This window comes from Schistocerca serialis, chromosome 3 (assembly GCF_023864345.2).
Source record: "Schistocerca serialis cubense isolate TAMUIC-IGC-003099 chromosome 3, iqSchSeri2.2, whole genome shotgun sequence".
NCBI classification, from domain to species: Eukaryota; Metazoa; Arthropoda; class Insecta; order Orthoptera; family Acrididae; genus Schistocerca; species Schistocerca serialis.
The window spans coordinates 337612529-337625812 of NC_064640.1; the positions used below are offsets into that span (position 1 = coordinate 337612529).

Consider the following 13284-nt stretch of genomic DNA (forward strand, 5'->3'; position numbering starts at 1 on the left):
AGTAGTTTAAATAATGAGGTCCACTGCAGGATATAAGTAGGTGCCGTTATAGATCTCGCTATGTGTAAGAATGTATCAAAACGAAAACCCGGAAGTTACCCATCCATAGAAGCAGGCCTGATATTCGTCGAAATTAATTACATACAGCGACTCTTTTTAATGTACATATTTCGACACACTGTCGTAGGATTCACGGTCAGGAGCTATTCTCCTAGGCTTATAATTTCTTTCTCTTCAGTACATTGTACTGTATTCAAACGCGGTATGTCACTTATTTTACTGTACAATCTGTTGATTATAATCAGGAAATAACCGTAATGTACCTTAAAATTACATCAGTGCACTTGTAAGAATGTATCAAAACGAAAACCCGGAAGTTACCCATCCATAGAAGCAGGACTGATATTCGTCGAAATTAATTACATACAGCGACTTGTTTTAATGTACATATTTCGACATACTGTCCTAGGCTTCACGGTCAGGTGCTATTCTCCTAGGCTGGTAATTTCTTTCTCTTCAGTACATTGTACTGTATTCAAACGCAGTATGTCACTTATTTTAATGTACAATCTGTTGATTGTAAAAAGGAAATAATCGTAGTGTACCTTAAAATTACACCAGTGCACGCACTAAGCGAGCTCCAATAGAATGCCTGTACTCAATTACATGAGCAGACAGTTCTTTTTTAATTCTGCATAATTTCCTAAGTACTGGGCATATCAATTCTCTACGTCAGCAGTGGTACGTGTTATTGTCAGCTGCACTCTGTTTTCCCATAAACGAGAAAAAGCATTATAAAACATTAAATTATTCTCTGTAGCCCCCGTGTCCAAGAAATCGAACCTAGGAAAGAGCGGATTGCAGGGACCACGTCTTCTACATAACTGAGGCAGCGTCTTCGCTGTGTGTAGACTGTATTATAACTAATGATGCCATAGTTACCCTAGTCAAATCATATGAATTTAAACAGCACCATTTTGCATTTTAGTGTGCCATAACCTTTTATACGAATGACAAAAATAAATGCTTGGCTCAAGAAAAACGTAATTAGGTAGTTTTCTCAAATTTATCTAAAATTGAAATATAATCACCTAAATTTACCCATAATTTTTCCTAGCCCACCTCAAGTCATTTTAGACAGATTTCATTTCATATGAAACTAGTGCAATGACTATACGGGTGGTAGTGATCATGTAAGAGGCTAAGATAATTGGACACCATGACGGTCATCTCGGAAATGCACTGTCTGGTGGTACGTAGCTGAGGCGTGTGTATATTCTGCCCGCTTTGTGATTACACCCAGCGGTGTCTACGAGTCTCCATCTCTCCTCTCTTTCCAGTGCTGATGTAGGACTTGAGATGCTGTCTTGAGAGATTGTCCTTTTCTATCACTATCATTTTACTACGGATCAATAGAATGCAGTTTTCCCCCTACAATCGCTTTCGCTAAATTTTGTTCAGTATGACATGACGTCTTGATGTAATCAATATTTGGTGTCCCACTTCCGTATTGATCCTTGCTGGCATAATTGGGGCTTGATATAAATGTTCCTAAGATTCTATTGTCAGCTGACCGCTTATCCCTTCTCATTCGATTGCTGCCAGAAACTCTCCCTATAACACACACTTATTTTAAGTGTCGATACTCCAGAAATAAGTTGCAGTCTCAGTAATTTAGCCTTAAGTCTTCAGTGCATAATGGGAACGTAATTTGAATAGTACCCTCGCTTTATATGATTTTTTTTACCCCACCTAACCTCCGTAAGAAAGAATAATGTCGAATATAAAAAGAATACTTCCGGTACCACTAGTTTACGGCAGAACAAAAGGTGGGAGGACCTTGTCCTTACAATTTATAGCAGTCAGAGAACTACTCGTACAAAGCTATGGCCTGTACACTCACTAATTCTGATAAATACCTACACTATCATTCCTTCTCAATAGCATTTTGATATGATGTTTGCTATTGAGGGCTTGTAACGCATACTCTTTCCAGAAATTGCAATGTCGATTTTAAGGCTATTAATTAAATCACGATCACTGAGAGAACAAAACTTGGTGCTGTTGAGTATATCTGCATCAATAGTGTCGTCCGTCCTCCGCCTTCTCTCATGAGGGTAGTTTATTGCTAACGAAACATGGACTTACTTATATAGAACGCCACCACTACTGTGAGTAAGATGGTTGATATTCTGCGTCGTGTAGCTGTTTGCAAGGCTAGGTGAGCTACACTGTGACGCCCTTTTTATCATCTCTGGCTGTATTTTATCATAGATGGCCTTCCTTTACAGATTTCTTAACAAGTCAAGATGTTTGAAGTCGAGTACGGAGTCCTAATAATCCTCTTAGTGACATGTATCTGCTAAATCACTATACGTCTGAATGACTTTTATTTAGCCAATACTATGTGACACCACAATCAGTTTACTGATGTACTGCACCAGACTGACTATTATCGACTTGAATTCTAATACCAAATACAGTCGAAACTAGAAGTTTCCATGCTTGAGCAAGACACCATTTACCGGCTACGTAGTTTCAACATAACGACTTCGTATACTGATCATGTGTCAGAAGAACCGTCAAGCCAATATTGTCACACAGACGGCAGTCTCTCTTTGTTTTAATCGTAAAGCATTAAGTCTACAGGTCTGCAAAACGTATGGACTGGACACTGAGACCTATCCTCTTTGGCACCCTTAATTATCGCTAAGATGTAATACTGAAATCTCGCCGTAGTTAGCATTTGCAACCAAGTCTTTTGTAGTCTATCAGAGATAACATCAACTCCAAAAGAGCTATTATTTTTGTCAGATTTTACAATGTCATTCATTTCAAATAGAATTGGTTATAACAACAACATAAATGTTGCCAACTCAGAGTCTACAAAATAACAAACACTGCAAGCTTTCTCCAGAAATTGTGATATTTGTGTATTATAAGACTCTTAGGCATTGCACAAGTTCTTTTATCCAAACTGCAGTCTTTCAACGTATTACGCACTTATTTTAACTTCCTTTTTTATAGTATTCTCTCTAGTTTTAATGTAATTCCATGTTTCAGGTAAGTAGTGCCATATATGTATCTGAAGATAATGGTCGTATGTAGTCCACTTCAGCAGACATGAATAAATTTCCATGCCAACACAAACACACTCACACTCTGACACACACACACACACACAGACACACACACACACACACACACACACACACACACACACACACACACACACACACGCACGAAATCACAAGCGTACACACAGTACATGAGCATTTGACACAGTGCCGTGATAAATGTTTTGTAATCCTCGGCAGCTGTAGAGCGGAGTGAATAAGGCGATGTTGTCTCTGTCTTGTGTTCCCAGCGGGCGTGACGTGCTACACGTGCGTGAACGTGTCGGACAACCTGATCTGCAACCAGTACGCCATCGACCGGCCCTGTCCGCACGGTAAGTACATGCCCGCAGCAATTCACCACAGGCGACAGCTTTAGTCCGCCCAAAACCTCCAGTTTCATCGCAGCGTGAACATTTCGATGCACATACCAGCTACAGCCTTGTCACACCACATGTCACTGGTTTGGTGATATTGCGCAGCGTTCCGCAAAGCATACTGCCGAGGTCACATAAAACAGAAGTTTATAGAAGTCATCTTTCGGCATGATTTATTATTGTCGTTAGGTGACTGCCTTTCAAAACTAAACTAGTCGTGTGACCAGGATTCTGTCTTTTTGTCTTTATGTTGTAATTCGTAGCTCTTTTACAGTTACAGCACTCGCTGGCCATCAAACAAAATACAGCTTAAATAGCTAGATCCTCGAACTCTAAAAAGATTAAAGTCCACAAGAAAATAAAAAGAAAAAACTGAAACTATAAGTTCCAGAAGTTCAGAAGATATCACAGGATGCAATCAGCGACACTTTATAACAACGTAAGTTTCATTAGTGTTCCACACAACCTAGGCCTCGTAGCACAGATATCGAACGGAAATACTTCTGAGTCTAGCACCTGTAGTCGAGCACTACTGACAGAGTCCTGCGACTGTACAGCAGGGAGAGATGACAAATTTGGCAGAGGCCAACGGAGCGGGGCGATGTCATACTCAAGAGTCCAGTGGCAGTGGGGTTTCAGGAGAGGATGGCATAGCGCAGCTACCGATGATCTGCTTGAAGTGGCTTCCCGGAGAGATTTGACCTCCGTCTACTCTGCGGCCTGTTCTATCGCCATGCGTCTGGTTTCGCAGGCAGTCAAAGTTAGTGGCCAGCTCTCACGTGTAGTAGTAACGGCCTTTTATGGAGGAGCCGGCTAAACCTACGATATCCATTGTCCTTGCTAGCAGTACATCTTCCTCCTTCGATGGGATAGAAATGAGAGTTAAAGTAAGGGTACTGAGCCTTTCACGATGGGGTCTGCGAAAAAACATACTACGTGCCCTTATTGCATCAAATTTCTATGAAATCTCGAGATTTCAACTAGTTCTTCCATCTTCGTCACATTACGTCACCTATATAATGACTTGTGTCGGCAAGTGGTGGCTCAGGATTAAGAGAAACCGGAAGCAGTAAGAAAAATAACATCCTGGAAACCGAAACAGACGACTCCTAAGGAAAAGATTGCAGAATGTACTGCAAAACAAAACTTCGAGAAGACAATCTCTGAAGTCGTCGGTGCCTTAACAATTATTCCGTGCAGCAACGATCATCTAGGATGAGCAAGCCGTGGGTGTCGCTCGACCATACAACAAAGGTGGGTGTTGGTAGCCCTGCACGAGGCCGCACGTACGGAGACAGAGCTCTCGTGAAAGATAAATAATTTAGGTCGTAATTAATTATAGTGGAACACTTTTAACTAATTAAATACGTTCTTTAGTGTACTCTTCAAGCCCACCATTAAAAGTTTTTCTTTTATTTGCGTAGTGTTCCAGTAATCGCGAAAAGTTCGTTTTCTTTACATTTCGCGGCTTTGCCTTACTTTCCGAGTGTGCATACTTAGCGTTATACCGCAATCTTAAGTGCATTTGATATAGATTAACTGATTAAATACGTTCATTAGTGTGCTCTTCAAGCTTGCAATTAAAGGTTTTTCTTTTATTTGCGTACTCTTCCAGCACTCGCAAAAAGTTCGTTTTGGTTACATTCGGCTGTTTAGACCTAATTTTTGAACGTGCATATTTAGCGTTATACCACAAATTTAAGTGCATTTGCTAACAGTTTACTTACATATTAGTTTCCAAAACATATTTAGTGTCCTTTTGCATCTGTATTTAATATATTATCATTATCACTTTGTAAATCTCTTAACTAATTTCCGAACTACCATGGATACTAATGTGTGAGCTGCAGTAGGAAAGTTAGTTCAGGGGTTTTGTGCACTTGTTGTGAGAGGTGGTTTCATTGGGGAAATTGTAGCGGCATGGGGATTGGGGAAGCAAACGAGACTCTTGCATTCTTTTGCAGGGTTTGCTCAAGAGATAGGGTTATAGCTAAATAGGAGGAGAAAATTAGAGCCATTCAGGCTGATTTGGACAAAGCGAGGGAGGAACCGAAGAGGTTAAGGGGGGAGGAAGGTAAACAGCGGTGGGAAGTGGTAGCTGGGAACAGGGGCCACAGAAAGAGAACAGTGTCTGACAGTTTGCCAATTGGCACAACCAATAGATTTGCCTTCCACCACAGTTAAGTAAGGAAGAGGCTCCAGTGGAAGTTGATGTAGTTAAGATGCAACAGAATCTCACTGGGAAACCAACTGATTCAAAAAAAGTAGAAAGTAAGTTCTGTTGCTAGGCAGCAGCCACGGAAGAGGTGTGAGCCAGATTTTGCAGGAAAAATTAGGTCACAAACTTTTTCAAGCCAAGTGCATGTCTTAGCCAGGTGGTAGAGGATATAGGTTCCTTGTAGAAGGGTTTCTCAAAGCAGGATCATTTGATGATAGTTTTTGGAGTGGGAAACAGTATTGATAGGGATCAGGGCTACACTATTGAATGTGACCTGGTGAAAATAGCCTCTGCAATGACCCATACCAATGTTGGGCTGGTGCCTGCTTACATGCTGCGTGATCAGAACCAGTTGAACCGCTCTGTCAGGAGGGTAAATATGGAGTTTCAATAGGAAAGGGAACGGTAAACTGGCAGGGTTGTTAGCGAAATCCATAAGGGAGGACACTAGTACTCATGGATGTACAGTCGTGCTCAAAAGTATCCGAACGACCTGAATTGCTTTTCGCCTGATTTGCATACAACCCCCATAACGAAGCTGTCTAGCAGGTCCTCTAATCGCTCCTCGGTACAGTCGTTTGACTATTGAAAATGGTTCTAACTAATCACCACTAGAAAACAAATATCAGGGAACACCTTATCACAGATAAGACTGACTTAAGGCTTGTAAGCTCACATTTATTACAATAAATGACATACCTGTAATGTTACCACTCTCATTATTACGTCAGATAGGTAATGCACGTACTAAGTTTGTCGTATTCACGATTTCCTCTTCAAAGTAACATACCGTACTTATTATTTAACACAAAATGACATTAAAAATTTAAGTTATTCACGAGATGCTAGTTGAGAATATGTATGAACTTCGAATGACACGACGAACTGTCTCGTTCTGCGTATGGATTCAAACCCAGGTCATGCAGATTAAGCAAAGATTTCGGGACTGACGGAAACTAACAGCCATTCCTGACTATGCGTACAGAGAGTGATATACCTAGGTTTTAGACAGTATCAGTTAGGAAATATCAACTTTAAATTACATAACGTAAACATTTTTTACGGACGCGAATTCTTACCCAACATCTATTGTCCCTGTTAAAGAACTAAGAGAGATGTTAAATATTGCTTCTTCACAAGTAATTTACTTGAAATGCAGTGAAGTAAAGCATTGTGTCTGACAGAGATTCGAACCCAGAACGTAATCCGATTGTTATCGAAGCACAATCAGCTGTGACATATCGGATTTTATCGGCAGTAGCAAGATGTTTTAACTGAAATGACGAGACCAAACATTATTTTTTTTTCCTTCATAGGACTCCAACAAGATATTCCTTCCCTACCAAGGAGACATTAGGTTGAACATAATAAACTCAGGAGTGGCGACATATAGAAACGCTATCACCAGTAACCTTTCTTATACTAGTTATTTATTCCTAGTGACGAAACAAACGCTATGTAGGGTCACAGGACACTTATTCCACATTTTATTTGAGCTTCTGTATGTCGACAAAATTGGTTCTGAACTGGGAATGCAACTCAGACCACCCTTAAGGCAAAACTGAAGATTCCTCAACATCTCCAAATATTGCGCGTGAATGGGTTCGAATCCTGGCCCGGCACTAAAGATTTCATTATGTATTATCAAGATCTAGGATGAGAACACCTATCTGCTGGTGGATAATAATTTCGATTTTTAATGTACTTTCATTCTTTGTCAACACTAACGATATTTGACGTTTTTGACTCCCAGTGAGACACAGAACTATTTGCGAGATCACTGCAAGTTCAAGATGTCATTCCGAGATGCTGGTGGAGAAAAATTCGGTAGCTGACGTCTCTTTGCGTGTAGTCAACAACGATATGTGTGGGGCTCTATTCCCAGTCAGCACTGAACTCTTCGTCATATTACTTCTAGTTCAAACATGCTCACATGTCGCTGCTGGTGTAACAAACATATATTTAACGTTCGTTTCCTCTAGGATATAACAGAGATAGGTGCCGGGTTGGAGTCCTATGAAGGAAAAAAAAAAGTTTCGTCTCGTCATTTCAGTTAAAACATCTTGCTACTGCCGATAAAATCCGATATGTCACAGCTGATTGTGCTTCGATAACAATCGGATTACGTTCTGGGTTCGAATCTCTGTCAGACACAATGCTTTACTTCATTGCATTTAAAGTAAGTTACTTGTGAAGAAGCAATATTTAACATCTCTCTTAGTTCGTTAACAGGGACAATAGATGTTGGGTAGGAATTCGCGTCCGTAAAAAACGTTTACGTTACGTAATTTAAAGTTGATATTTCCTAACTGATACCATCTAAAACCTAGGTATATCACTCTCTGTACGCATAGTCAGGAATGACTGTTAGTTTCCGTCAGTCCCGAAATCTTTGCTTAATCTGCATGACCTGGGTTTGAATCCATACGCAGAACGAGACAGTTCGTCGTTTCATTCGAAGTTCATACACATTCTCAACTAGCATCTCGTGAATAACTTAAATTTTTAATGTCATTTTGTGTTAAATAATAAGTACGATATGTTACTTTGAAGAGGAAATCGTGAATACGACAAACTTAGTACGTGCATTACCTATCTGACGTAATAATGAGAGTGGTAACATTTCAGGTATGTCATTTAATGTAATAAATGTGAGCTTACAAGCCTTAAGTCAGTCTTATCTGTGATAAGGTGTTCCCTGATATTTGTTTTCTAGTGGTGATTAGTTAGAACCATTTTCAATAGTCAAACGACTGTACCGAGGAGCGATTAGAGGACCTGCTAGACAGCTTCGTTATGGGGGTTGTATGCAAATCAGGCGAAATGCAATCAGGTAGTTCGGATACTTTTGAGCACGAATGTACCTCTTTTTTAGACCAATAACGGTGTCCAATGAGAAGTTACGGCAGGCAGGTGCTAAAGAGGTCGAAAACTCACAAGATTCTCACAACAGTGAAGTAAATAATAATTATACCATATTTAACCAAAATATTGGTGGATTTAAGAAAAAAGTAGATTCTCACAAAAGTAAAGTAAAAAATAATGTTACCATTTTTCACCATAAAGTTCCGGGATTGAAGAATAAAGTAGATGAGCTCCTGGTTTGTTTAGATGACATTGAATATGATAACGTAATAGATATACTATGCCTGTCTGAGCATCACATTGTGTCTGATATGGAAAAGGTAAATATCAGTGGTTATAAACTAGCTGCACATATGAGTAGAGAGAATAAGGTGAGAGGAGGAGTTTCCATATATTTCAAAAGTTATCACTGTGTAAAAAGCTTAGATAAAAAAAGTTTTGTCTAGAGCAACATATAGAAGCATGTGCCTGTCAACTTAAACTGAAGGAGGGCTCTTTTATAATTGTAACAGTATATAGGTCCCGTTCAAGATACTTTCATTTGTTCCTGGAAAACTTGGATGCCTTGTTGTGCTATCTGTCAGATAGGGCAAAACAAATTATTATTTGTGGGGACCTCCATGTAGATTCACTGAAAGAGTGTAATAGAAAGAATGATCTGGAAGTCTTGCTCGGTTCTTTCAGTTTGACATCTATCAATTATTTTCCTACTCGGGTAGTAAAGGACAGCAGCACATTGATAGATAACACTTTTATAGACCAAGATAAGTTTAAAAACATAAGTTCTTGTCGTGTTGAGAATGGCCTTTCTGATCATGGTACTCAGCCAGTTATAGTATATGACATAGCTCCATTCAGAAATTCAAAACTACCCTCCAAAGTTGTGCTTTCAATTAGTGACTCAATCACTAGAAATTTCAGATAAAATCCTCAGCAGTTAGACTGGAATGAGGTGTACAATGAACCCGATGCTAATTTCAAATATAACTTATTTCATGATACACTTGTAAAAGAATTTGAAAACTGTTTCCCCAAGAAAGTACTTAAATCAAATTATAAGAAATCATGCAAAAAACCCTTGGCTTACTAAAGGAATAAAAATGTCTTGTAACCACAAAAGGGAACTGTATCTAACAACAAGAAAGAGTAATGACCTAGAAACAGCCAAATATTATAATAACTATTGCGCTACATTAAGAAAGGTTATTAAAAAGTCCAGAAGCATTTGCATAATGTCTGCGATTAATACCTCTGATAACAAAATCAAAACAATTTGGAATATTATTACAAGGGAGACAGGGCGACCCAGAGTACAGGATAACGGCATTACCATCAAAGCGAATGGATACTTGACAAACAACAAGCCTGATGTCTAAAACATTTTGAATAATCATTTTTTAAATGTTGTTGAGAAAGTAGGACCTAAATGTCATTAGGAGAAGCAGGGCAGTTAATGGAAGAGGCCTTACCCACACAATTTGATGCAATTGAAATTCCACCCAACTCTGCTTCTGAAATTAGGAAGATAATAAACTCTCTCAAAAACAAAAGTTCATATGGAATTGATGGCATTTCCAGCAGGATAATAAAAGCTTGTTCCCAAGATGTATGTGGGTTTCTTAGCCACATATGTAATAGCTCTCTGAAGCAGGGCATTTTCCCAGATAGAATGAAGTATGCCATTTTTAAACCACTGCATAAAAAAGGGAATACGTCTGATGTCAACAACTACCGCCCAGTGTCTCTTCCGACTGCCTTATCCAAAATTCTTGAAAAAGTAATGTATTGTACAGTAGCTTCAAACCTTTGTAAAAATAAAGTTTTAACAAAAAGTCAGTTTGGTTTCCACAAATGTTTTTCAACGGAAAATGCTATATATACTTTCACTTATGAAACATTAAATGCTCTGAGCAATCGGAAGTCACCCGTTGGGATTTTTTGCGATCTCTCAAAGGTTTTGATGGTGTAAATCATGGAATGCTTCTAGATAAGCTCAAGTACTATGGTATGAATGGGACAGCGCTCAGATGGTTTAATTCATACCTAACTGGAAGAGTGCAGAAAGTTGAAATAAGCAGTTCACATAATATGCAAAAAACTGATGATTTTTCAAACTGGGGAACAATCAAGAATGGAATGCCGCAAGGTTCGGTCTTGGGTCCTCTGCTGTTCTTAATATATAGTAATGACTTGCCATTCTATATTCACGAAGATGCAGAGCTGGTACTTTCTGCCGGTGATACAAGACTAGCTATCACACCCAACAGACAAGAATTAACTGATGAAATTGTAAACAATGTTTTTCAGAAAATCATTAAGTGGTTCTCTGCAAATGGGCTCTCATTAAACTTTGACAGAACACAGTATATACAGTTCCACGCAGTAAATGGAATGACACCATTAATAAATATAGGCTTCGATCATAAATCGGCAGTTAAGGTAGAATATTCAAAATTTCTACTTGTATCCATTGATGAAGGGCTGAACTGGAAAAAACACACTGAAGATCTGCTGAAACGCGTGAGTTCAGCTACTTATGCTATTAGGATCATTGCAAATTTTGGCGATATACATCCCAGTAAATTAGCCTACAACGCCTACTTTCATTCTCTGCTTTCGTATGACATCATATTCTCGGGTAATTCATCATTGAGTAAAAGAGTGTTCATTGCACAAACGCCTGTAATCAGAAAGATTGCTGGAGCTCATCCAAGATCATCCTGCAGACACTTATTTAAAGAGCTGGGGATCTTCACTCTGACGTCATAGTATATATAGATATATATATATATATGTATATATATATACACTCCTGGAAATTGAAATAAGAACACCGTGAATTCATTGTCCCAGGAAGGGGAAACTTTATTGACACATTCCTGGGGTCAGATACATCACATGATCACACTGACAGAACCACAGGCATATAGACACAGGCAACAGAGCATGCACAATGTCGGCACTAGTACAGTGTATATCCACCTTTCGCAGCAATGCACGCTGCTATTCTCCCATGGAGACGATCGTAGAGATGCTGGATGTAGTCCTGTGGAACGGCTTGCCATGCCATTTCCACCTGGCGCCTCAGTTGGACCAGCGTTCGTGCTGGACGTGCAGACCGCGTGAGACGACGCTTCATCCAGTCCCAAACATGCTCAATGGGGGACAGATCCGGAGATCTTGCTGGCCAGGGTAGTTGACTTACACCTTTTAGAGCACTTTGGGTGGCACGGGATACATGCGGACGTGCATTGTCCTGTTGGAACAGCAAGTTCCCTTGCCGGTCTAGGAATGGTAGAACGATGGGTTCGATGACGGTTTGGATGTACTGTGCACTATTCAGTGTCCCCTCGACGATCACCAGTGGTGTACGGCCAGTGTAGGAGATCGCTCCCCACACCATGATGCCGGGTGTTGGCCCTGTGTGCCTCGGTCGTATGCAGTCCTGATTGTGGCGCTCACCTGCACGGCGCCAAACACGCATACGACCATCATTGGCACCAAGGCAGAAGCGACTCTCATCGCTGAAGACGACACGTCTCCATTCGTCCCTCCATTCACGCCTGTCGCGACACCACTGGAGGCGGGCTGCACGATGTTGGGGCGTGAGCGGAAGACGGCCTAACGGTGTGCGGGACCGTAGCCCAGCTTCATAGAGACGGTTGCGAATGGTTCTCGCCGATACCCCAGGAGCAACAGTGTCCCTAATTTGCTGGGAAGTGGCGGTGCGGTCCCCGACGGCACTACGTAGGATCCTACGGTCTTGGCGTGCATCCGTGCGTCGCTGCGGTCCGGTCCCATGTCGACGGGCACGTGCACCTTCCGCCGACCACTGGCGACAACATCGATGTACTGTGGAGACCTCATGCCCCACGTGTTGAGCAGTTCGGCGGTACGTCCACCCGGCCTCCCGCATGCCCACTATACGCCCTCGCTCAAAGTCCGTCAACTGCACATACGGTTCACGTCCACGCTGTCGCTGCATGCTACCAGTGTTAAAGACTGCGATGGAGCTCCGTATGCCACGGCAAACTGGCTGACACTGACGGCGGCGGTGCACAAATGCTGCGCAGCTAGCGCCATTCGACGGCCAACACCGCGGTTCCTGGTGTGTCCGCTATGCCATGCGTGTGATCATTGCTTGTACAGCCCTCTCGCAGTGTCCGGAGCAAGTATGGTGGGTCTGACACACCGGTGTCAATGTGTTCTTTTTTCCATTTCCAGGAGTGTATATATATATATATTCACTTATGAAATTTGTTATTAACAATCCGAACGAATTCAAAAGTAATAGCAGTGTACATGGCTACAACACTAGGAGAAAGGATGATCTTCACTACTCAAGGTTAAATCTAACTTTGGTTCAGAAGGGGGTAAATTATGCTGCCACAAAAGTCTTTAGTCACTTACCTAATAGCATCAAAAGTCTGACAGATAGCCATATAGCATATAAAAGGAAATTAAAAGAATTTCTGAATGGCAACTCCTTCTATTCATTAGATGAATTTTTTGATATAGTATGTGGGTAATTTCCCCACCTCCACAAAAAAATTAAGTGTCATGTAATATTTTGTGTAATGTAATATCTTGTGTAGACACCTTTTATCAACCTGAGACATTCCACATCATTACGAAGTGTCGTATTTATGATCTATGGAACACGTACTAATCTAATCTAATCTCTAGGGACAGCAAATCATAGTGGCCA

General features: G+C 40.7%; 1 protein-coding gene across 1 annotated transcript in view; it reads left to right on the forward strand.

The window, feature by feature from the left end:
* LOC126470816 (ly6/PLAUR domain-containing protein 6B-like) overlaps positions 1-13284 on the forward strand; it is a 386004-nt gene that overhangs the window by 249102 nt on the left and 123618 nt on the right. Inside the window, exon 3 of the mRNA XM_050098828.1 lies at positions 3368-3451. Coding sequence (XP_049954785.1) covers positions 3368-3451 — 84 coding nt within the window. The remainder of the gene's footprint in view (positions 1-3367; positions 3452-13284) is intronic.